This window comes from Neopelma chrysocephalum, unplaced genomic scaffold (genome assembly GCF_003984885.1).
Source record: "Neopelma chrysocephalum unplaced genomic scaffold, ASM398488v2 Primary Assembly neopelma1_61b, whole genome shotgun sequence".
NCBI classification, from domain to species: domain Eukaryota; kingdom Metazoa; phylum Chordata; class Aves; order Passeriformes; family Pipridae; genus Neopelma; species Neopelma chrysocephalum.
In genome coordinates this window covers 10855385-10882306 of record NW_020897717.1, presented here as the reverse complement: position 1 = coordinate 10882306, position 26922 = coordinate 10855385, and the positions used below count along the sequence as shown (strand labels likewise).

The 26922-nt window shown below is 37.1% G+C and overlaps 1 protein-coding gene across 8 annotated transcripts in view; it reads left to right on the top strand.

Moving 5' to 3' along the window:
• The window catches only part of USH2A (usherin), a 379012-nt gene that overhangs the window by 248825 nt on the left and 103265 nt on the right, over positions 1–26922 (top strand). For all 8 annotated transcript variants that reach the window (XM_027681679.1, XM_027681684.1, XM_027681681.1 and 5 more), the window contains 7 exons: positions 550–1178; positions 12452–12786; positions 15977–16099; positions 18392–18555; positions 20645–20854; positions 22210–22412; positions 24203–24315. In XM_027681679.1, coding sequence (XP_027537480.1) covers positions 550–1178; positions 12452–12786; positions 15977–16099; positions 18392–18555; positions 20645–20854; positions 22210–22412; positions 24203–24315 — 1777 coding nt within the window. The remainder of the gene's footprint in view (positions 1–549; positions 1179–12451; positions 12787–15976; positions 16100–18391; positions 18556–20644; positions 20855–22209; positions 22413–24202; positions 24316–26922) is intronic.

The following is a 26922-nucleotide window of genomic DNA, read 5'->3' as shown; positions in this document are numbered from 1 at the left end:
ACAGTCGAAGTAAAAAATCACCTATAATATTAACAGGGAGTAGATAAATTGCAAAAAATGGATTAGAATTATAAACAGAATGAAGTAAAATATTGAATATATAATGAGAGATGCAGTAGGGGCTTACTGAGCTGTAAAATACACAGCTTTGTTATGCCTGTGCTGTTGGTTGCAATTAGTATCTAGCGCTCTAGAAAAACATCAACAAAAGCTAGAACTGCAAGTATATATTGATATCAAGCTGTACTTTTTCTCCACATGCTAACAGCATTGATAGGGCACTTTTGAGACACAGGAGGAAAAGGGATATAGAGGAGGAGGGAGGAAGGTTGGGGGGAGGGAGGTGAGCAGCTTGCCTTTGAGAAGAGAGCTATATTCATCCCGTGACTATCTGGGCCTACATTTTCCAAAGAAATGGGCTGTTTAGTAGATCTGAACTTCATCATTTTGAGCCTCATTCGATGAGTACGTTGTGCTGATGCTGATTTTACAAATCACAGACTATTAGTAATTTTTCTTTCCTTTTTTTTTCCTTTTTTTCTGTTACAGAACCTGGACCTTTAGATCCACCACTTCTGCTGAATGTTACAGCAAGGGCAGCAAGCATCATCTGGCAGCATCCTTTAAAGCCGAATGGCTTTATCACTCATTATAATATTTACCAAAATGGCAAACTGCATGCTACAGTGCTAGGAACTAGCTCTAACTGCACTATAGAAGACTTGCATCCTTACACTGTCTATGTGTTTCAGGTAGAAGGATGCACTTCTGAAGGATGCTCTCTTTCACCTGCAACCCCAGAAATACAGACTCTTCCAGATGCACCTGAGGATATTCCTGCTCCAGAGCTCTATTCTGATACTCCAACTTCTGTGGTCATATCCTGGCAACCACCTGCTCGCTCGAATGGTGTGGTGGAAAACGTTACAATAGAAAGGAGGGTGAAAGGAACAGAACAAATATCAACTGTGGTGTCTCTCCCTTTCAGTCAGTCCATGAGCTACATTGACCAGAGCAGTGCTCTGAGCCCTTGGCAGAAATTTGAATACAGAGTGCTGATGGGCACTCTTGACGGAGGCACAAACAGCAGTGACTGGTCAGAAGTTACCACCAGACCATCAAGACCTGCTGGTGTTCAGCCACCCGATGCAGAAGCATTGGGACCGTATTCAGTTCAGGTAGGAATAATTCTTGTGACCTCATGGCTTTGACATGTTTTCCTTGTAGCAACTGTGTATTTAAGAGAGACATCTACTGACTGAGCCAACAGACTTCATTGCTGCAGGGGTAGTTGAATAATTAGTGTCTGTCCTTTGGCTCAAAAGCATTAGATTCCTTTCCATTTTTTTTCCTTTACATGAGCCTCTGGCATTATATTCCAGCTCATTTTCTTCCTTACACACCTGATGTATTTTCAATATTAAACCTGAATGATTACTTTTAACTCCCTAATCAGATCAAAAAATGACGTACTACCTTCTCCAAAATTTCAAGACTTCATTAAAATGCTAAGAAATAAAAAAGATTTTTTTTAGTGTAATTAAATCTTCTGTGTAATTATCAGATCTTTTTTAATGGCTAAGGAAGAAAAAAATTGCATTTTTGTTCTCCTGCTTTACGAAAGAAGAGTCTTACAGGACTACCTAGGAAGTTTTCAATTATTCACATCGTTCTGTTGGGAATGAACTCTAGAGGACAGGATAACTACCATTGTTTTGGCTTGCATACAAACTTCATTCAAGGGAAATTAGTGTAACCAAACAAGAGGGATTTTTGTAGCTTAGAAGCCTCTTTTGTGTAAATACACACATGCTTCCATGGATTCAGTCTTGTACTAATGCCAAAAGTATTGGTACAGTAGCTTGCTCACCAGAGCACAAAACAAAGGACATTTGCATAAGATTGAAGTTCATCTGTTAGATTTATTATTTTTGGTATACAATGTATTTTCAAAAGGTAAACAGAGTGGTGTTACCAATGCAATCTGAATAGTTTGAGAGTATGAATTTCAGAGTAAACCAACAGTTATTTTTTGCTTTGTTCACGCATAATTTTAAGCTATGAAAAAAACCTATTCACCATTGGACAAAAAAATCCTGAGCTTTTAAAATTATGTTTTAATGTCTGAGGAATTGCATGTTACCTCTGCGTTAATAGCAAATGAGTTCAATATGAGTACGATGATTACTGTAAGAATTAATAACGATCGACCACTAGTAATTATGATGAATTGCCAGACTGCTTATTGAAGGTTTTGGTGATCATCTTCCAGGACTCTGCCCTGTGTGCTTCTGTAGATATATCTTAATATCCACCACAATTTATAGTAAAGCATTTTTCATGGATTTACCCGAAGCTGCAATGGTGAATAAATAGTAGCTTCAGTTCAATAGCATGTTTACACACATGTCCGCATTTTACTGCCTGAGCACACTGGCTCCAACTCCAAGCACAAAGAATAAGTCACTGCAACTTTTAAAGCTTCAGTTAATGTAATAAGAGCATAATAATTTTATATCTTAACCCTATTTTTATTTCTCCAAGTTCAGTCAACACTTAATCCTAATTTTAAAAGCCTGTGAGTTATCAGAAGTTGTGCCATTCTTTACTGGATGTCTTTTCCTGAGATCAGAGGTGTATATTCAATTGTATTTCTTTGTATTTTACTCAGCTCCAAGATTAAGTAGTCTACCAATACTAAAAGTCAGTTTGGTCATTTATTTCTTCTGAAATCTGAAGTCAGGCAACACTCTATGATAATTTAGTTTCAATATAACATTTCTTTTAAAATTTGTTTTCTTCTCTTACCGAAGAGTTCAAATGCTTCTTTTCTTTGTTCTTCCCCAGTGTGTCATTATCATTCAAAACTCTTTAAAGCCCTTTAGTGTCTATATTGTATGAACTCCTGTATGAGTAGTGGTCCTATTTTGTGTCACTGCTGCTCTTGTAATCTCAGGCTTGCTTTTTCCCACCTGGAGACAAATACTTTTTTGTTCTGTTAAGACTAATTTCCATCAAAGATGCTGAAGCCTGGATGATTTTATTTCCATGATTTGTTTTTACTGTTAATTTTTATTAATTTTAAATATTTCAGTTAAAATGTTCAAAATAGTTACAGGTGGCAGCATTGAATTGAAAAAAGTGACTTATGTATATGCCTTTCCAAATTACTCTTCTGAGTATCTCTTCTCCTGCTGAATTCTCTCTCTCAGTGTACAAAACATTAGTATTCTTTGCTCATACAGACATAAATTCTTGTATTTATCAAGTATTTTATTTTGCATAATGTTGTTCCATTTGATATTCATCACAATTGATGGAAAGTTGGAAATACTTGGTACAATTCCTGTGCAGAGGGTATCCCATAGCTGGGACATCACTTCTGATTTCTAAGATTCCAAGACTTCTCAAAAATCTTAAAATTTCTCTTACTTGGCCAGGTCAGCAAGATATTTATTTATTTATTTAGTGTTTATTATTCTATTTTGTTATTCTATATTATCTCTTAAAAAAATTGAAACAAAGCTCTAGTTGCAGAAGAGTTCTTTGCACTTCATCACTGAAGAGATAACAGACAAGGCTTGCTGCACCCAGTGGTTTTCTCACCTTCTGCGTGCTTGCAGATGGGAGCACCAGAGGAATTTCATCTTGCTTGTTGGTCTTCTTACAGATCTGTCAAATGGATTAGCTTGCTAGTGGTGGTGTTGTTTCCTTCTCTGCACTTTTATGGCAAATTCATGCCAAGAGTAGTAAGACCATCCAGTGGGCTGTGCCATGTCTCTGGGGCTGTCTTGTGTGTATGCTGTGTACTGGGACAATACAAGAAGAACAAGGTAGCACCTGTTTGCAAAACATTTGGGTTTTTTTTCCCTGCCTTCTTAAACTAGGCTGTAGATCTGAATAGCTGCTCTGCAAACCCACCGTGTCCCTTCGCCCCAGAAATATGCTAGTTGCACAAGCAGAACAACTGTGCAGTATTGGGCGAGGTTTCCTGTGTGGAAATAGGATGGATTTGGTTTGGAACTGCTTTACATTGATGCCTTTAAGCTCTAGTGAGAATCCTAGAAAGGCATACTTTCCCTACTGAGTAGACCAAGCCCACCACACCTGCAGTGCATATATCATCTCTGCAGTGTTCAAATCAAATTTGTGGAATCCTTTGTGCTGTACAGTGCTCTTATCTTAGTGTCAACGACAGTAACTCTTAAGCAGAGGGTGGAAAACAAGCCGTCTCTTTGGGAAGGAGATTTTAATTACCTCTTCCCCTAGAAAGAGCTGTCCTCCCAGGTTAGAGCAGGAGGTATCAGAAGGCCACTGTGGGAAAGATTAGCAAGAGGCTCCTTTACCAAGCCACGGTCGCAAATCAATAGAGGCTTTCAGCTGTCAGTGCAACCAATCCCTAAACCATGAGCACAAATATTTACTTCCACTGAAAACAGAGAGAATTTACAAAAAAGAGAAACATATTTCAATCCCTTTATTCAGTCATAGAATCAATATAAATGATTTGAGGATGTGAAGAATTCAAAATGCTCCAGGATAGTATTCACTTGAGTATACAGCTTATTTTCATAGACCAAAGCTTTCACTCTGCAACGAGGAAAATATCAGCACAGCAGGTCACTCTCATCATAAGCACATCTGATGTGTATGTGCTCCTTTAACATTTAAATTTAATCAGAATGGACCAATATCTCTCCATAGCATTTAACTTGCTTTCTTTTGTGCAACAGAAAGTGTAAAGCTGTCAATAATTTTTAAAGTACCCATTTCAGTGACACCTGCATGATATTTTTTAATATTTGCTGAATTGATAATGTTCATGGTAGCGGAGTATAATGCGCAATAAACTGCTTTTGTGGTTGATTAAATGCCAAAGTGAAGTGGAGGTATTCAGCAACTGCAAAAGCCGTTTATTTAGTATATGCCAATGCCATGAACATTATTCCTGTTACACAAGATTTGCTATACTCTAATGTACAGAAGTAGAAAAGAAATTGTTTCCTTTTCTTGTGAGGGTTGCAATTGCTGTACTGCTTCAATCTCACACTTCACACTGATATGACATTCAGGAATGTACCTAGGTTGAGTGGCTTGAGAAAGAGGCTGGTTTACACAGTGAATAATTATGTAATGGAGTTCTTTGTGTAGGAAAAGCTTTATGTGGCTGGGTACACTGAACTGAATTAACTGTAGTGTGCTAATTGTCCAACTTCAGCCTTATAACTTTTGATAGGAGCAATTCCCTTTCACTGCTGGGGTTCTTTCTTGAGGACTTTGACCTGGGAAGGCAGCTGTAGTCTTGCTTATTGGCTTAAGCAGAGATGCGCTGATTTACGTTGGCCTATTTTGTTCTCTCTCGCTGACCAGTGCCACCAGCTGGACCCTGATAGAAAAAAAGCTGCAGCCATTTCCTGTCATTCTTCATGTAAATTTTTTCTCAAGATAGAAGTCAGTATGAGCTGTATGTACTCCTGATGTTTCTCTCAAGGGGAATGGATTTTTTTCCTTTTTGATGCTTAAAGAGATTATAAGGGAATGGTTTCATCCTGGTTGGATGGAATAAGTACTTCGTTGACATATAGTTCTTGTGCTATGATATTCTTTCACGATAACATCATTTACAGAAACTTCCTGTAATTTGATTAGATACAAAATGAGAAAAATAAAAAATTATGATTATTTCATTGACTTCTCTCTTAGTATATGTTGTATATGTTGCCTGTGAAAAATAAAGGACCATGGTGATTCTGTAGCACCAAACTGTCATTCTTCTTTCTAATTTCCTTTTTTTTTTTGCATATTGATTCAATATCATGTCATTGATTTTTCATGGATTATTTATTTTCCCTAAGTATTTCCTCATGTCTTCTCTGACTAAGGACGTTATAGGCTTTTTAATTCCATTGTCATTCACGTTTGTTGTTACAAAGACATGACAGTCCCTTACTTTACGGTTCACCTGCCGTTCTTTTCTTTGTATAGAAGAAACTGAAGCAAAGAAGGCTGATATTCCACCCTGCAGAGTTTGCTGTCCACAGGATCTTCAAGAGTTGCCAACTGTACTCTTTCAGTGCAATAGATTATAATTTATTGCTACAGAGCAATAAACTTTTCTAGTAGCTATGTTTCAAATTTGACTACTAAACTGGATATGCAAGTGAGCAAACAGAATTAAACAAGGCCCTATTTTTATAGATATCTTCTGTTCTTCATCATCACCGAAGCTGGACAGTGGACTGCTAAATGCCTGTTGTTTTGTAAACAGGCTGGGACTAAAATACAGAGGAGAAAGATTTCAGCTGACGCATTTAAGGCAATATACCCCATAGTTAGAGTTTGAAAAAGAATGTATTTTCTTTATCCGTTTCCTTCCTACAGAATTAGTTATAGGCAGATGTTCTGGAGCTGTGTTTTTTATCTCACTCATTAATGTTTGCTGCCCTGTTAAGTTGCTTCTGATTACAGAATGTTGGATGCAGTGGTAATCACTCCATGGTCACTGAAGTTCTTGACTAACTGTGAAATGATCCTTCAGTGTTTCTCCTCTGCAGGTTACTGTGTGGCTGAGAATGAGACTGTGATGACCCTTCTTCTCTTCCATGTTAAAATTCTCTGTTACCATTTCATTCTACAAATACTTCAGTCTGCAGTTAGCCAAGAACATAATTTTGAGAATACAAACAACACTAATACCTAGGCTTTGTACCCTAAAGGGAGATGCAGTAACAGCTTCATGCTGGGAAGGAAAAAAAAAGGGGGTTGGACTTTGTTCACCACACTTACAGTTTTATGTAGGTATGCCTGGTGCATCAGGGAAAATTGTTTAGGAGCAATCAATCCTTGTGTGAAGATTACCATGTGATGCTGCTAAGGTCAGTGAGACCTTGGTTCATTTGACACATAAGTGCTGCTTGAGTAACTTAGGATATTCCAACACCCATAGGAACAACCTTAACTTGCACACTAGAGGTTTTCCACATGTTAGGACTGTGATTTCTTGCACAGCTTGCACATTTGTTACAGATTATGCAGTGGGGTGAACTAATCAGGGTTTCATCAGCATCATACCTCTGCCTTTGATATAGTTGAAACACTCTAGGGTAGGTGTTTAGAATCAGAAAAAATGTTCTTTCAGCTTTCTCACTACTCCAGCTAAGTTGTTCCAGAAGTTTTTGTAGTAGCAATCCGTTACTGCAAACTTGGTCATGCTATTCTTCTGTGGTAGTCCTTGCTGAAGTTGGATGTAACTCATGTGCTAAGTGTATGAGCCTAATTATAAGTGACCTCTGTCAGAATTTGCATTTCTGGTATGATCCTGGTTCTTGATTGAATCCCACTATAATTTCTGTTAAGACAGATAAGAACTTAGGAGGAAGTTCATCTCCCAGCTGCTTTTTTGGGGCTGGGGTGTTGTCAGAGGACTCTAGTCCATTGGCTGGAATGCAGAATTAGGGTAGCAGGTCTTTTTTTGGAGTTTTGCTTCTTTCTGATATGTGAGTTATTCTCAGATTTAGTCTTTACATCTCTAAAACTGGAATAATAATATTTGCAGTTTGAGACTTACAATGTGCTTTGAGACCAACAGTGAAAAGCTCTCAGTAGTGTATTTATTACATTCTGTTTGTAGATGTTACAAGCAATAGCTAGGAGAAATGAGAATAAAATGAAGCCAAACATGCTGATTTAAAAGCAAACTGTTGAAGCCAGGCCTGAACAGTAAAATAGCTACACATGTGCCAATGCCTCTCTTCACATAGCTCAGAATTAAATTGCAGGGTTCCAACTGCTGTCAAAAAAGGAAAAAAATTCCAAGGTTATAACTGTTTAATGGGGAGAAAATGACTAATTTCTGTCTCTTTAAATTTTGTGGTGGAGAAAATAAGGTCCTTTGATCTTTAAATGAAAGCTTCCAGAGTCATTACATTGAATCAGTTAATCTCTCCCAGTAGTTACCTTATTCTCTCTTCCTCATGGGCATCCTCTTTCATGGTCTCAGTGCTGAGCTTCAAATCAATGAACAAACTGTTACTGCTTCCAACACAGCCTGTCTAGTGAGCTTTCCCTCTTTCATGCATTGCCAAGCTCTTACCTCAAACCTTGGCACATGAAAGTGGAGAAGAGGTCCAGTAGTGCCACGTGTGTTAATCAGGCTGTCTCCATCATCTTCATTTACACTGTATGGGTCAGGCCTCTTGACAAGAGATGTTTGTGAAGGATTTCGTGTCCTGTCATTCCCAGGTGACATAGATAATTCTAAGCAGGTCAAGTGACACAGCAGTGTCTGGAAGTACCCTTGGTCATCCCTATTATCTAGTTCAAAATATACTAACCAAAGTGACAACTGATCTACGTATCTATGTATAAGATATACATGCCCAGACAAAAATAAGTTGCACTGTATGTGCTGCTGGCTGAATAATTTCTTGTTCATATTGGTTTTCATTTCTCTTAGGAAAAAAAAGAAATTTCCCAGTGTAAAACCATGAAGCATTTATGTTACTTTCAGTATGAGATATTCTATCTGCTAGTGCACAGCACGTGCTGTGAAGTAACACCTGGGAGTTTTTTCAAGTATACCAGCTAATACACACACTATAAAACTCAGGAGCTGAGTTTCTGGAGCAGCATCTGTTCTCCTGCCATGTTATTAATCTGTTCCTTTATGTGAAGGGGTTAGAGTGTATGGTGAATCTATCACAAGTTGTATTAGAGCAATATTTTGGTTTTAGACATAAAAGTTAGGCATCTAAAATGAAATATGATTAAAACATAACTCATCCTCTCTTCCAGGAAATAAGATTTGTGTGCTGGTTTCAGCTGGGGTAGAGTTAATTTTCTTCACAGTGGCTAGTTATGGGGCTGTGTTTTGGATTTGTGCTGAACACAGGGTTGATAATATAGAGATGTTTTTGTTATTGCTGAGCAGGACTTACACAGAGCCAAGGCCTTTTCTGCTATTTGTACTGCCATGCTGGTGAGGAGACTGGGAGTGCCTGGGAAGTTGAGAGGAGACACAGCTGGGACATCTGACCTCATCTGATCAAAGAAATATTCCCAACCATATGACCTCATGCTCTGTATATAAAGCTAGGGGGAAGAAGGAACAGGGGGAAGGTTTGGACTGATGACGTTTGTCTTCCCGAGTCACCGCTACGTGTGATGGGGCCCTGCTCTCCTGGAGATGGCTGAACACCTGCCTGCCCATGGGAGGCAGTGAATTAGTTTCTTGTTTTGTTTTGCTTGTGTGCATGGCTTCTTTTGCTTTTCATATTACTGTCTTTATCTCAACCCATGAGTTTTCTAGCTTTTACCCTTCCTATCCTCTCCCTGATCCTGCTGGTGGGGGAGTGAGTGAGTGACTGCATGGTACTCGGCTGCTGGCTGGGGTTAAACCACGACAGATTTGGTACAAGGTGAATGTTTTTAGACAATTTTCTCTTCTGAGAGAGTATTACTAGGAATTTTCCAAAGAGTTTGGCATACAGTTCTTTTATTAGAAGCCACCTTGCATTAAGCAACAAGTAAGAAGGCTTTTTTCACCAATAATGACAGATTTTCTTTATTAATATTCCTTAAAAAGACTGCAAATATATTATCTTCACTGAGGCAGAATTTTAGGATAGGTGCTACACCTCAAACAACATTAACATAATCATGGTTGCAGATATGAGTGTTTTGCTGTGATGTGTTAGACCTTAAAATCATCTGTGCTTTTTCCAGCAGCTTCAAAGAGATGTCCCTGAAAAAAAGTGAATCATGCTCATTCCCCTCTTTCTGTGACATAGACAATGCATCCAGTGTTTGCAGTATGGTAGCAACAAAAAGCACTAGGGTTGGAAAAAATCTCACCCGAAATTTATTGACCTAAATGCTTTCTACCTTGTCGTGGTTTAACCCCATCCAGCAAACAACCCTCATACAGGCGCTTGCTTACTCCCTCTACAGTGGGATGGGGAAGAGAATTGAAAGAGTAAAGGTGAGAAAACCTGTGGGCTGGTATAAAACCAGTTTTACAGGTAAAGCAAAAGCTGCATGCACAAGCAAAGCAAAACAAGGAAATCTTTCACAACTTCCTACAGGCAGGCAGATATTCAGCCCTCTCCAAGAAAGCAGGGCTCCATCACATGTAATGGTTACTTGGGAAGACAAATGCCATCACTCTGAACATACCCCTTTCTCTCTTGTCCCCCCAACTTTATATACCGAGCATGATACAGTGTAGTATGGGAGATCCCTTTCATCATCTGGGGTGAGCTGTCCCAGCTGTGTCCCCTCTCAATTTTTTGTGCACCCCCAGCAGGCAGCTCAGGCCGGTGTCCAGTTAAGTTTTTTATATCAAATTCTCCATCCTTGCATGTCCAAGGATTGTACAACCTGTGTGTGCACCCTGTTGCAATTTCTGCTTATGTATCTCTTACTTTTTTTGCATTTACTTCCCTTGTTTCTACTTATGTCCTTTGCCTCTTGCTCCGTTACTGGGGTGAGAGACAGAAAAGGCCTTGATGCTTTGTAAGCACTGCTCAGCAATAACAAAAACATCCCTTTGTTATCAATACTGTTTTCAGCACAAAACCAAAACAGCCTGGCAGTAGCTACTATGAAGATAGCTCTTCCCAGCCAAACCCAGTACAGAGGTGTACTTGAAAACCTTTTCTGTTTTCTGTGCTAATCATCCATTCTTTTCCGTTTCCTAGGCTTATGACTAGATTACATGAACTACTTCAAAATGAGAGTTTTGCTCAGTGTCTACCAAAATGGTACAGAATCAATTCCTACCTTCTGTGAAATTTTTCATTGCTTTATCATTAGTACGTTCTTTATTTGTTTGATCGTGATTTGGGGCCAGAAGTAACAGAAATCTGAAGAGAGCATTTGATAATTAGCCAGAGCTAAGCCTTTCCTATGTGGGCACCAATAATCTTGGTTTTCCTGTCTTTACTCAAGATCACCCTGTTTCTAATTCTCTGTTTAATAGTATTCCAGATTCTGTTATCAAAATCCTTCAGCTTTCTCCAGCACTTTGCTGCCAGGTTTCTTACAAGTCTGATGGCCCAAGAGGTCCCTCTGTACCTAAGATATAACATTTTGTAATGCCCAGGGTTTTTTAAAAAATCATTTCATAAATCAAGCTTCTCTGTTTCCATAGCTGTGTGTAATTGTGCATATACATTTTAAAAGATACTTATTTTGGATACTGGAGAGAATTAAGGAAAAAATTCAAATTAACGGATATTCAATATTGTCTTTCTTCATTTTGTTTTATGCAAACCTAGGTTTTGTGCATATCTATGCATATCTAGGTTTTCTCCATTTCTGTGTTCTTTGCTATGTTGGATTCAATCCTTAATTATCCTGTACCTGGGAGGAAGAGAGACAGCAATTGTTATAGTTTAGTGGGTGAACAGCAAGGAAAACAGCCTCAGAGCAAAGCAAAGCTGGTATGGCTCCTGCACTGGGACTTCTAGGGAAAGAAGGATGAATAGATGCTTTTACACTACCTTTATGAAAGTTTGAGATTCGTAATACAGTTACATGCTGTTATTGTGTCAGTCTGAAGTCCCCTCTGTTGTGGTACCGTGCCAGAAAGCCTTAAAAAAGAATTCAGAACAATCTTGCACTTTATAGTGCAATGATTTGAGTGATTCCTCAGTGGAGCTGGTGAGAATAAATATATACGACAATGTACTTTAAAAGAAAAAAAAAAAAGAAAAACTTAAAAAAACCCCCACCCAACCTCAGTTTAGTAGAAGTAAAACCACAGTGAAAGTAGCAGTATGCATATGTATATATATGTGTGTGTGTGTGTGTATGTATATATATAAATATATAAAAAACATTAATTCTGTATGCAATTTTCAATCTTTTTGTGATAAAGTTTTCTCAGTATAATTTTATAGTTTTTAAAATGGAAAATTGTGCCTATTCTTTGTCTGATACTTACCAGTGTAATTTGTTAATGAAAAATAAAAGGGAAAACCTGCATATTTCCTCATATAAAGAGTGCAGGAAAATCTGTTTTCTTATAGGAGCTAATGCAGTTACATATTTCTGAATATTGTGTAAACACAAAATAAGATTTGGTTTTACTCTGCCACTAACAGATGAGCACACCAGGTAATACACCTTAAGAAAGTAAGTGACAGTGATACCTATAATAATTAGTGTACTTTTGCTAATGCATCTGAACATGTAATGGAATTTTGAGTGACATGGAGCATTCACATTTTACTGGTGAAGCAAAATAGTAGATTTTTCAATGGCTACAACTGTTACTACAAACCTCACTAAAATTAAGGGAGATTAGATTTCTAACTGATGTACATTTAAAAATAAAAGTCTGTTTGATGAAGAAGGAAAAGAACATCTTCAAATCCCACTTGTGTTCATCTGTGGCATGTTGTGTCTGTATTTCTGAAATCTGTTATTTTTTTCCCCCCTCCTCCTTCAGGTCTCATGGAAACCTCCTCTGATACAGAATGGAGAAATCCTTAATTATGAGATTCGCATGCCTGATCCACGAATTGTCATTACTGGGAACCCTTCCTCAAGGTTAAGTCATTTGGTGACTAATCTTATACCCTATACAAACTACTCTGTCACTGTAATAGCTTGCACTGGAGGTGATGGCTTTCTAGGAGGCTGCACGGAGAGTTTGCCTACGAGAGTGACGACACCTTCCACCATTCCTCAGAGTGTTAGTCCATTGTCTGTGACTCCAATCAGTGAGTCCTTTATAGCCATTTCTTGGCAACCACCACTAAGGCCAAATGGTCCTTATCTGAGGTAAGCTGCAGCTGAGATAGCAGTTGTCTTCTCCATGCCTAAATCTAATTCAGAAAATTCTGAGTGATGCAAGCTTTGTGTTGTGATCTCTTGATTTCTGACTTTTTGAAGTTTCTCTTTAGGGCTCAGCAAAGAGCCAGGATTATTAAGAGCAAGTGTGTTGTCTGTGCTGGAAGGCTCTGGTCCTTCAGATCAGTGCTGTTTGAAAAGCCAGTAGTAAGCACAGGATATTTGCAAAGTCATAATTGATTTGGGCTGCAGCATCAGCTACTTTTTGGTGATGGGTTCAGGCAACAAGTTCCACTGACAAAATGATGAGGAAAATATGAGATCTCTGTAAATATGAGTAACTAACAAATCCAATATTCTCAATACTCTATGTGGGTTATTCCACATTAAAAGAAAGTGACCATTTGGAAGTGTGATGACATAAAATAATCTTCAAAACTTAAGTGATGAATAAGTTATAAATGAGACTGTGCATGAGAAAAATGGAAGTTAAAATGCTAGAATTTAGGGTGCATAGCCAAAATAGGAAATGCAAATAAGTGCTGGATATAGCAGGCTGGATTTCACCACAGGAACCAAAGAAAGTAATCTCTGAGATTTTTCTGCAATGTTGGAATGGGGATCTTTATTTAAATGTTGATTACTGAGTGCGTGTGTGTAGATATACATTAAAAAAATATGGATTTGAGTGCATAAATGTTTATAAAGACAAATATATCTTTATATATACCCAATAAAAGATGTCAAATCTTTCCTTCTAGTGCTTTAACGTATCATGAAACACTGTGCATGGAATTATAGCTCTCTCCATATGTTCTGGTTGCTAGCTCTCTTCTAGGTGCACTGATGGGTTCAATAATTATCATGTAATGCCGTTTCAGTTGCGTATGTTATTACAGCACAGTAGCTTGACTTTTTCTTCAGGCTTAATTAGAGCACAGTACAACTGAATGAAACGCTGATTGTTCTACAGTAAAATTTGAAGTTTCAGAAAAGCAGTCCCTGTTATTCCGGGGTTAACAACATGACCATTTTACCATAGATTATTGAAGTAAATCAGCACGACCTACATCTGCAGATTTCATTTCTTTCATGGTGTGCCATGCTGCCCTCAACAAGAACAACCACTGAAGCAGCTGCTCTGTACAGCATGATGGAACAAGAAGTCTGCAGCAAGCAGAGTAGCAGCAGCAGCTGCCAGTGGGGGTGATTTACACATGATCAGCACTCAGCATTCAAAAAGATTTGATGTTTTTCATGACTTTTCTATGAAATATAATGGACAGAATATGCCAGGATTGTTTCCTATAAAACTGTAATGATCTGTCTTTGGGTTGACACTGATGAACCACTCATGTGAGAGGTATTCTTGTTATAAAGTTATCTGATTTTTTTGACAGAGTTTGAGTTTAATTAGTTTTTACTGTTTAATTTCTAAAGTTATAATCCCAATTTCTGCAATAATTTGGTTTGGCATCACTAAGTGGCACAATGCTTGCTTGTACCTGTTGAGGATTATTCCCTAAACTCAAGGCTGAAAGTTGCTGGAAGTTGCACACGTACATCCTACCTGCCATGGAGCACAGGAAGCCTCAGATTTCTTGTAAAAGAGCATCTCAGTTGATTTCTGGTTTTGAAGCAATACAAGATCACTGTATGCAGTACCTGTTAAATACCTCTTAATTCAGGGTTTCAAATCTGGAATGGTATTGTCTGACATTTCCTCTCCAAACTGGAGATGATCTTAACATTAAAAAGTGTCAAATTACACATGAAGCCATTGATCAGCGTGATCATCAGCAGAGTGCTGACTCACACTGAGGTATTCTGCAGAATACTTAAACAGGGAAACATTTTCACACATACACACTTGAAATGACAGCCTTTAAGATCTGCCTGAGTATCCACATACTTTTGTCTAGAATTTAACAGTAGCACCTTTCCAAAATGGGGGGCAGGGACAGGATGAAGCACAGCAGCTCAGCACTTCAGAGAATCAAGTTGTGTATTTAAGTGAATACATATATGCATATGACCCTAATTTGCTGGGCATTGTTGTAACAATAGTTTGATTAATAGTTTGATTAACAATAAAACTGCATCTTACCATTGAAAGCAAATCCAGACTGGTTCTATAGCTGGTAGGAAGGGTACAAACATGTGATGCCTTACAAATAAAACACCGCTATCAAACAGAACAAAAAAAATTAAAATGTCCTGTGAAATGCAATAAAGAATAATAATCTTAAAGATTTTTAACAAATATATCTAATTTTGTTTCCTTTAGAGTGTAGTTTCCTATGTAATTTGCTAGAATGATTAGGAAATGCAAACTATAATACTATCTATGCCCTTTAGTTTGTGTAGACATTAAGTGGTTTAATTTTAGTTAAATTCCATAAAGGTTTTGTGCAAAAGATGATGAAGAGTGTGTGATGCAGCCTTGGTGAAAAGCATCTTTTCTAAATCAGGCAGTCTCATGGCTGACCTGATGAAAGATGGGCTTTGGCTGACCTGCTGTTTGGAACAGAGACAGGAATAGAGCTTCAGATAGCAATTAAAACCAGGATGAAATAGTTTGGTCTTTCAGGGTTCTTTCTCATATCATGAATGTCTACCCAAATACAAAGGTGCCTTGCTAAGGCCTATGGATGGACCGAACAGTTAACTCATTCTGTGCCTGTTTTCACCCATAATTTGCACTGTGGTTATTTGCAAAAGCACATTAAATACAAAGGCACACTTAAGTTGCTACTACTAGTAAAATAGTAATTGCAATGCTGTATGTTGCAGTACATCTGCAAGAAAGATACCTGATCATTTCATATTCTGGAATAACCTGTGAATATCATGCAAGTCTGCATAAGATACTGTTATAGGGCTGTTTGGACTTGATCTTCGTAACATTTCCACAAAGATTAAAATCTGTAAATCATTAAATAAACTAATTTTTTTCAAATGGAAGTGCTTCATTTTCCATTTTCAAAGTAGGGTTTGGGTTTTTTTAAGTAATTGAATGTTTTAAATCATGAAACATTAAAAAGAATGTTTATCTCAGAAAGTTTACAGCTGTAAAAACAAAATAATGTGTTGCTTTAAAAAAACTGGTTGGCTTTTTTTTTTTTTTGTGTAATAACATTAGTTGAGATAATCCTGGTGTTCTGCTTGTCTTTTGTGTTAGATATGAGCTCCTGAGACGTAAAATCCAGCAACCACTTGCATCAAATCCCCCTGAAGATTTAAATCTGTGGCACAATATTTACTCAGGAACTCAGTGGTTTTATGAAGATAAGGGTCTTAGCAGGTGAGATTACAAAAACTATAAAAACAAATGCTGGCATTTTGTATAGTGTATGTTTAATAGTTCAAAGTGTTTCTAGTGTCTTTATGTAGTGAACATATTAATTATGTAATGAAATATTTTTTGTCATCATCTTCGGTATTAATCATTCTAATATGCAGGGACTTAGTCTGTCATTCTTGACTCATATATTGTTTTGCTCTGAAAAACAAATGAAAATAAAAATCTTGTGAAATTTTAGCATTGATATGCTCATGCAATCAAACCATTTAAATTTTTGTGTACGTGTACTCTAGATTTGTGTGTTGGCAAAGTCAGAGCACAGGCGGAATGGATGTTTGAGAAGTCCTAGATGGGAGACATTTGCAACTTGGTTTCAGCAATGTTTCTTTTTTTACCTGCTTTTGTTGTGTTAACTTCGTCACAGTTAAATGCAGAGTGTTGAGAGTGGAGAAATGGAGTCAGTGTTCTGTTCCTCAGTATGTAGCAGTGCTTACTGTGTAGTGTAGAGCAAGACATTTTCTCTTGGCCAACCTTAGTTTCTGCCTCTTGAAGTCAAGGCTGCTGTTCTTTAAGGCAAACAAACACATCAAGACATTGTAATAGAAGATTAAACATGAATTATGCATTGGGTTTCTCGGAGGTGAAGTCTTGGGAAAACCCTCATGGATGGTTTCGGGATGAGTGTTCTCTGTGCTTGTGTGCTGGCGTGCTTTGAGAAGTGTATATCTTTGTCCCTCAAATATCTGAACTTGCCTCTTACTTCTGTAAAAATTGTGTGTGTGTCCCTCCTGAGCACAACGCGAACCAGGAGAATGTGACCTCTGCTCCTGCCATTGTATAGACTGAACCAAACCAAGGACTACTGCCTCTGGCTTGTCATTGCCTACTTGCTGAAAGTCACTTCTCATTTCCATCTGTTGCAATAACTGATCGTGGAGCTGTTTTTGTATCAGTCCTGCCAAAGTGTCCATTTCTTTCTTTCAACCATGTTTGAAATTCTACATAGAGTTTCCTTTGGTTTTAGTTTGGCTCATTTCAGTGGCATAGACAGTTATGTTACCAGTTCAGAGGGGGCAATACATTCTAACAGGATCCAAGTGACCAGTCATTAGGCACGGTGATGTTTTGGGTTGAATGAGCTATGGCCAGAAAAGTGTACCTAGCCCTTGGACACACCTGGACACACCTGAACACTTCTTTTGGGGAGAGTTCTGCAACCTGCAGCTATGTTTTTGCAGTCATTTTTTATTACATGTGTGCTACAGTGTCCAAGGAAATAATACACTTGCAAAGAGAGTTGCAAAGAGAGAAATAAAATGTGTTATGTATATTGTCGCTGTTCCTCAATGCTTATAGTTAAAGGTGGAGCTAGTGAGTTCCCATTAATTTGCTTTCTTCTCGTGGGAATGTTAAAGCTCAGCTCTTTTGAAAATTGGAGTGTTTAGTAAAGTGTCTAAAAAAAAGTAAATATTAAAAAGTAAAATTAATTAAATATACACTGTGAGTGACTTTTTGTACTAAAACCTCTAAATGTTAGGCATTAACTGTATGTTCCTTTATTGCATTTGTAGACATTTATCCCAACGTGTTGCAGCTTCAGTGAAAATGTGAAGATGATCCTGAGTTTCTGTTCTTGTGTAGTTTTGTGTGAGGCTTTTTATGAGGAAATTATATTTGAGATTATGAAATCCGACTTAAAATACATTAATATGCCTTTGATATAATGATGAAGTGTCAGTCACTTACTTGGTTTACTAAATACACATGTAGGATTTCATAAATCTATGTAAGTGGAATATACACAGTTCTGAAGAAATTACTTTATTAAATGAGTTTGAACTCCTAGGAGCTTTTTTTGGATGCTTTTGTAGTAGAAGAGTCCTGACTGTGTGGAGAATCTCTTTTACAAATGAGACTCTGCAAGTTAAAAATCAATGGGTTTCCCAAAAGAGAAAAAAAGCCTCATTTGATTAAATTCTGATCCAAATTTTGGCAGGTTGCCACTGCTGTAATTACATATTGAATTGAGCTATAATCTCTCAACACCTCAGAAGCTACAACTATGAAGAAGTGAAATAATGTGTTTTATTTTCGTTACCGTGTTAATCGTGCTGACTTATTTGCAAAAAATAGATGCCTCTTATAAAGTCTTCATTGGTGCACATCATGCAGCTGAATTTTGTTACAGGAGGAGAACTAACCACAAAACTTTGGCACAGGCAGAAGGTGTACAGCAAATATTTTCTATGTCTGCATTTTTCATTCCACTTCATTATTTTTAAAATGTCTTAGGTACACAACATACGAGTACAAGCTCATAGTGCACAACGAGGTAGGATATACACCAAGTGAAGAAGTGGTAGCTACTACATTAGCAGGATTACCAGAGAAAGGAAGTGTCCTCATTGCACGTGCTGTTAATCATACTGCTGTAGAAGTCGAATGGTCAAAACCAAGTAAGTGTGCTTAGTATTTATTCCAGTAACTAGATGTTAACCTGCCATCACTTATATTGGTCTGCCTTGCTCTCACAGGAAACACAGTCCTTGTCTTGATTTATAATATTCCTAAATGTCCTTGAAAAGAGAGGAAAGAAATAGGGGGGAAAAAAGTGCACATTTTGCTGTTTCTCAGTCTTGTTCATATTTATTATATGCTCTTTCTGTGGAACGAGAATAGTGAAAGTGAAGAAATAGTTAATGCAAACTCATGAGACATCTATAAAGCAGTACTACACAAAAATCCTGTAGTCTTTGTGGTCTATTTCATCTCTTTGTATAAAAATTTACATATACATTCCTTCACGATGTGAGGATCCCCTTTGTCTTTCTTTTTGCTCTGCTTCTTAAAATGAATTTAGCCAATTTCTCTAGTTGGTTTGCTAATACAGCGGTAGGGAATTTCTTCATGACTTACATGCAAATGATTTTGTAAGGACTGGGTGCTGAATTGCAACAAATGTAGTCTCTTTATTTTATAATTGCATGCCTGAAGTAAGCAATGCTTATAAAAACTGACAAATGTAATAGATCTGAAGCAGCTCACTGAAGTTTCATTACCTTAGTAATCTAAACCCCTGACCTTCTAGATGTAGGTAATGCAATCTGGTTTTATTTTCATTCATACCTTAGAAATTTCATCCATATATGTTTGTAAATGCAGAAGTTTAACACCAAGACAAGGCCTTTCACTATTTGAAAACCTTATCATATTTTATGACTTCTTATGTTGCAATAAGCGTATAAACTATCTGTATATCCATGTTTCATTTTTGTCATAATATTAGTTTTCAAATTATTTTTATATTTTCTTTGGGAACTTGGGAGCCCTTAGCATAAGTTACCCTGCTATCTTTCTTTTCCCTGCTGGAGATTTCTAACTTCTAAGGATTTAAAACTTGTAGCTGTACCACTTAAAAATAGCATGTCATTCTTGATTAAGAATTTCAATGACAAAACTGTGTATTATCGAATCTGAAAATATGCTTTTGGCTTTTATCAATGCTGTTTCCCAGTGAGCTGAGTCCTGTTCAGTGGTACAGTGTGTCATCTAAACCAATATGTGGTAGTGCTTAAAATTTTTGTCATAATTATTCTTTTCATCTCGATGCTCACTGGAAAAGCAGTTGCATTTGATCAGATCTGAACTTAAACTGTTTGACAAATGACAGATAAGGTAACAGATGACATCTCAGTTGCTAAAATGGGGAAGACTTGCCTGTATTTGTTGCTTATCCATCAGCTCAGATCAGTGAATGTCCTTCCCTGTGTAGCCAGAAAATTACATTGTTTTTTTCTTCCTTTCTCTGAGGAAGTTAGTGCTGGGTAAAACACATTTTAGGAAGAAATGTGAGAATTTGTTTTTTTCCCTTGTATATATAATGCTTCTGAGTGTATTACAGCTTTACATGTAGGTGATATGATCATGTTTGTTCTAAAATAATAACACAGCTTTTCATTTTCATTAAGGCCAAAAGGCAATCTGTGTAAAGTTGAATATCACTAGAATTTAAGGCATAGGCACTGGTCCCTTATTCATGGCTCAAGGATTAACACAGGAGCGAGGTGGGGTGGGGGAGTGTTGTTTGAAGAGAAGGGGCAAAAAGGGAAAAGATCTTTGAGATTTCCATCTTACACGAGTTCCATGAAGCAATCTGATTTGCTCTCTTCCTTTGATCTGGGTGAAAGGCATCCTTTTGCAACAACAAGCTGCAAGGCCTGCACGCCACTGCTTGCATTGGGTTTCACCTATTAATTTGTTTACTTCACAGATTCCATTGTCATCATGGGGATGCCTAAAGAAAGAAAGCTTTCTGTAGTGTTGGATAGGATGATGGACCCTTAACAACTGACAAATTAGGAAGAGCAGTTTGCATCACTGCTTACAAGGGTGAAATTGAAGGCACTTGATGGAATCTTTCCTTTTTTTTTAAATAAAAGGATGTGCATAAAATTTGTTTTACTCTTCACAGTAGATGTTGATAAGAAACTTGCTGACTGAATGTTTCCCAGTTGATGTTCCAATGTTTTTCCTTTCTTTTCTTAGCACTACAGGATTTGCAAGGAGATGTTGTGTATTATACCCTCTTCTTGAATTCTACTGACGAGAGAAGATCTCTAAGGATCCAGGCTGATGTAAACTCTATAGTCATAGGTGATTTGCAGCCCAACACAGAGTATCAGATATTTTCTCAAGTTTTTAATGGAGTCCACAGCATCAACAGTGAAGTTGTGCATGTGACTACCTCAGATGGAGGTTGGTTAGCAGTGAATGCAGCTTGGCTTAAAATCCAAGAATGAAATTGATTGATTTTTGTTAGGGTTGAGATCAGTCATCCTTCCATTATAAAATTTCCGGTATAAAGGGAAAAAGGTCTAAAACGCTAAAATGCTTAAGTGCTGGTTGTCATCATGTGGTAGATCAATAAACGGTCCCACTGAGACAGAAGGAAAAGCTCTAATAGCAGATATTAACCCAGTTTGTTCTCATCTTCTCCTGCATATTCCTATATGTGTGCACTAAGTTTGGAACTGAGTTCATATCAATAAATGGTGGAATTTAGAAACAATTAATGGGTTTTTTAAAAGATTTGCTCTGTGAAGCAACATGATTTTGACATGACAGTCATGCACAGAGCCTTTCCTGAGTCACTAGAAACTCTAGGTATAAGTTCAGCCTCTAAGAAAATTCTTTGAGTCATTTCTGTGCCAGTGGGCAAGTACAGGGCTGGGGGTAGAGGTTGAGGATAAAATAATAATAAAAAAATTATGCATCTGAAATGTGTTTAGAATGGTCTTTCTAATCTTTTTGCTTTATAAAGTCTCATTATAAACATTATAATATCATTACCTCAGAAGCAAGTGTTCCAGGTCATTAGCAAAGCACTTTAAGGGAGGATTCCATTTCCTTTCTCATGCCAAAGGTCAGCACCTTTTGTTTATAAAATAGAATTGATCATAAGGACAATTTTTCAACTGGCAAAGATGGGTTCTTATGATAAAAATAGGTCTTTGCATGGTTATTTCTGACATGCTTAGATAATTATGTAATTTAACGCTGAGGAAGGTGTTGGTTTTTTTCTTTTTTTTTTAAATAAGTGTTAGACTTCATCATTACCTATAGTAATCAACATTCAAAACCATTTACATAATGACAATATTGCATATTGCTTCATATTGCTTCAGCTATAAGGCTGATAATGTCACGTTCCACCAGACATAAGGTATTTTGGTCTCAGGTTTTTATTTAAAATTCTCTATTTTTTGTCTTTTTTTTTTTTAAGAATTGAGATTGTGGAGACATAAAAATAATATTTGCATGTTGGCAGTGCAGATGGGTGAATAATTTATCATCATATCTCACTGGCCACATACTACTGATGATTGACACTATGCTGCTGGTATAAAGCATTTTACCATCAGCTCTCATGATTTCTAACTGAGAGTATAATAAGCCAATTTACAGAAGACTACAGACTGTGATAACTTCATCAGAGGAAAGCAGATAAGCAGTGAACCCTTTGCTAAACCTAAATACTAATCTGCATTTGGTTAAACAAGTGCTTTTGCAGAGACAGCTGGAGTTTATTCAGTTTCTTCCTTTATTTCTAGAGCCTGAGGGCATGTTCCCTCCAGAGGTTGTCATCATCAACAGTACAGCTGTACGTGTCATCTGGACATCGCCTTCAAACCCGAATGGTGTTGTCACAGGGTACTCTGTCTATGTAAATAATAAGCAGTACAAGACTGGAATGAACGAGCCGGCATCCTTTCTTTTAGCAGATTTGTCTCCATTCACTGTCTATGATATACAGGTTAGAATATATTTTCTGGGTTGTGTAATACACTTTAATTTTACTTAAAGTATTTGGATTTCCAAGCAGAATATTGTTTCATGAATTTCTTTACATGCATGGACATATGTTTGCACTGATCTTTGTGTGCATATACATACAAGGTATAAATTTATTTTCAGCGTATTTTGGTCTGTGTAGACTTTTCACAACACAAATTTCCATTATCTAGTTTTCAAATCATCAAAACTCCATTTACTTCCCCCTAAATGCTCTGAGCTTAAACATTAGCAAAGCCCCAAAATATATTGCAAAGAGGCAAAGATTCTACTCCTACTCTTTAAAAAAAAATTGCAGTTGTTTTAGAAACATCAGGCGTGCATAATATATCTGTACAGTGAAATAATGATGTTGCATTTGACATCATTGTATCATTTTTTTTCTTTTTCCTTCTGAGGAGGAGTCAGAGCTGATCTCTGAAATCATCGTAGTACTTTTTATACTGCTAATTTTACATGGCTTTTTCCTCTCTCTATCTTTACTTCTCTAGGCAAATATCTACTGAAAAGCAAAATACTGTGTGCAGAAAAATAATAAAAAAGAAGAAATAATATCTTTCTATCCTGAAGTTCTATTAATATGTTCAAGAAATGCAGTTTGACTCTTAATTGTAACTATTCCTGTCTATTTCATTAAGGTTTGGTTTGCATTATTATATATGAGACGAACTTAGTAGTACCATGCATACTTCATTCTGAAAATTTGCATCCAGTTACTACATGCCATAAATAAACATCACAGGCAGGCATACCGTAACAGATTTCCATGTTCCAGCCCCTCTGAAGCAGCAAACCTCCACCCATGAATACACATATGACTTTCTGAATGCCACTTGGAAACACATTTGTCTTTTCTCAATAACAATGCAAATTCAGTGTACTGCCTCACTTATAGACCCTCTATATTAATTTACCGTGGCCACCTTCTGTTGCTGGAGATGTTAATTATTCTCTTCTGCTTTGCTAGTATTTACACTGGACTTATATTTGCATCAGTGGGATAGGTAAAACCAAAATAAGATGCCTTGTTTTTTTTTTGTTATGATTATTTTTTTACTTTTTCTGAAAACAATATTATCTGGGATTCACGTGCATCTCACTGGTAATCTTACCGTTTTATCTTTCATTTTCCTGCTTTTTTTATTTTGAGTAACTTCCCTGTTGACAATACAGAAACAGTGTTACAATCCTTCACTACCTATTTCACGTTGCCTTTGCTTAGTTTAACCCCAAGAACTGCAGTAATAAGTTTGTATTTCTGTAGCATTTTTTCCTAACAAATTTTATGATTCCTATTTACATTTTTCAGTTTTAATTTCCAGAATAGGCATGAAGGAATAGAAAATATTAAGGGAAAATTATCCTTATTTTTGTGTCAGGATATATGGTAGAAAACTTACAGAAGGCCCCAAATCAAAGTACAGTTTTTTTAGTGTTGTGTAGCAGGGTCTACATATACATGCAGAAAAACAAATTCACTGCAACTCTGTTGGTGATAATTTAATAGAAAACAACAATTAGTGCCAGAGGGCTGCATGTACCCTTCTTTTGAAAATGGTATGGGAAAATGTGATACAATGCAGTATATCTCTGGTAGATATACTTATCTCAAAGCTGCAGAATTTTCCTGGCTTTATGGAATCTGTTAAATAGAAAAGAATTATATCTTAGGTGAAGAGAAAGTCTAAACAAGTAGCAGAGCTGAAAAGTTTCTGCAGCTGAGTATATGAAACTCATGTTCTTCTTCATCAGATTGAAGCCTGCACGGTGTATGCCTGTGTGAGAAGCAATGGGACCCAGATTACAACTGTGGAAGATGAGCCAAAGCAGCTGTCAGCACCCATTATCCACGTAATTGGCTCAAGGTACTATGCTATAGATGGCTTTTATATATCAAGGAGATTTGTAGCTGGAATGGGGACCAAAATGTAAAATTGTCCATTCAAAATTGAAAAAGGTGCATAAAAGAATTCAGTATACACTTTGAAAGCATTTTTACTGGTTGTTATTTTTGGTCTTGAAGTTTTTTTGCCAAAAGATCAATTGAAGAAGTCTCACCCTTGGTTGGTTGTACATACCCATTTGGGTATCAGTGTGCTGTGATAATAAGAAATAGTTAAGAGAAGAAGCGTAGCGGAATGAAAATTATCACATTTTGCTGTCAGTTAAGAAGAGGAAGATTAATGCTCAGGGAGCAATGTGATGCTGATAATGGAAACTAAGAATAATTCTGGGTAAAAATAAGTCACCTATCACAGCAGTAAGAATTAGTAAACTATCTTAAAAGGCATGCATATCTATGTCTCCTTGAACCACTGTTTGCAATCTACCTGTCCACTACATCCACAGACATGGGCAAACTTCTTAATTGTAAAACGGAGCATCAAATTTGCAGTCTTTAGAAGCAGCCACATGGTAACTTATACGGTGATTCTTTGGGAGTTAATATCTTCCAAAGACAAAGTAAAACTAAACTTTGTAACGATTTTTCAGAGTTACACCAACAATAAAGCAGTTAACTTCCTGTGTTTATGTTATTGTTCCTGTGATTTTCCACTTCTAAAAATAACAAAAATCTAGCATCTGAGCCTTCAGAAATGGCCAGCAGAATGGACTTGTTTCTTTAGTCTCTTAAGGACTTTGGTTTGCTGTTTATAATTTCTACATTTTGCTTGAATTCAGGATTTATCTCTGTATAAGGGTGAAATTAAGCTTGCTATTTTTCTGTCACACATACAGATATAGTCAAAGCTTGTTTGATGATAAGAACTCAGTTCAGGATCTCATCTTTTGCCCTTGGCTTTAACTTATGTATGCCTTTGTCTGTATTGTCTGTACTGCAAACACTTATGCATGTTTCTGCTATTATATATAGACTAAATATGTCATAACACATGAATGCAAAAGGATCAAAAATGCCTTCCTACTTTATAATCTGCTCAGCCAGAAACACACTCTGTTTCTACACTGCCTTTTCCTACATGTCATATTATCATCAGCTGTTCTTATATCCCAAAAGAATACTAACTACTGATCGATTGCCCGGACATGTCTGGCCGTGGCCTACATGTGCCCCGGGTAGTTCATTTATTTGCCACGGTGGATTTGCTAGAGTGGAATTTAATCAATAGCTAATTCATTAATTCTGGTCCTCGAGTATGTAGGGATTGTGCAGTATAAAAATGACTGGCTGGATTCAGCTTTGATTGAAATATGACAAACACTACAGCTGACAGCTTCGGCAGGTGCTGGACTGAATATGAATTTTGCTTGTTTATCCTCCATAAAAGAAAAAACTTGCTCAAAAAAACCCCACTTTGTGTGGACAAGAGGACATTTTAATACATATCTGTCATCAGAGAGAGAAAAAAGGCATTTCTAGAGTGTAGGCTCATGGGATACCTGAGATGTAATACAGCCTGTGCAGTTTATTGTCTTTAATTGGAATCATGGCGTTTTTCCCTCTTCTGAATCAGTTTAGGGGGCTGTATTATTGATGAGAATGCTGTAGGATAATGTCTTTGTAGCATTCACAAATAATTGTTTTAAAATTTGCCTCAAGGTGCTACATGACAGAAATTATAATTTCACTCACCAACTTAGAAGTCTTTCTGATAGCAGCTCCATCCACACTGTTCTAATGAAGGTTGTACCGCCAGAGCCATTATAAATACCTTACTTTTCTACCCCTTGCAGTTAATAACTCAGCTTCAGGCTGAAACTTGGCACAAAAGGTCGCAGTCCTGAAATAATTATTTTATAATGCCAAACTTCAAATAGAAAACAGTATGGGACCCAATCCTGAACTTCTAAGTCAGGTTCTGATTTGTTATGTTTCTTGCCTGCATTTAGGGTTTTTGTGGGGGGGAGGTGGAATGGTCACACTGGCCACGTTTAGGTAGAAACGATTGCTATTGAAATCAAGTTTTTGGTTTTGTTTTTTATTTTTATTTTTTTTTTATTAGGACCTCAGGATCTGACTCCATAGAGAAGTATTGTATTTTGTTGCATAGTTTAGAAAGTTCTCTGAGTACTGCATGCATGAGGACGCTGACTGAAAGTTTGTGTAGTGGATTAAATTCTCGTGGTGTGTAGGAAAGTAATTCATTCCCCTTTAAAATACTTCTTTCTCTTTATCCTTGCAATACAGCAATTCTCTTCAGTGCTTAATTCAAAGGTTGATGTCTCAGAAGACAACATGTGGCCTAATCTAGAGAATCTAGGGAAAATCCTTCATGTCTTCATGAAGAGAGGGCCCTTTAAGCACCCTTAGGGGAACCAGAAACCTTGGTCAGGGAGTAAAGAAAAACTCAAAGAAGATAAGGCCGTGGGGGAAAAGCTAGGTGAATTCTTTGGTTTGATTTTCAGTATCATGGGACTTCAGAAGGTTTCTGTGTCAGTTGCTGTTTGTGGGTGAATGAGCTGGAGGAATTATCTCAAATTAACATGTTAGTGAGAAGGATTTTAGAAAA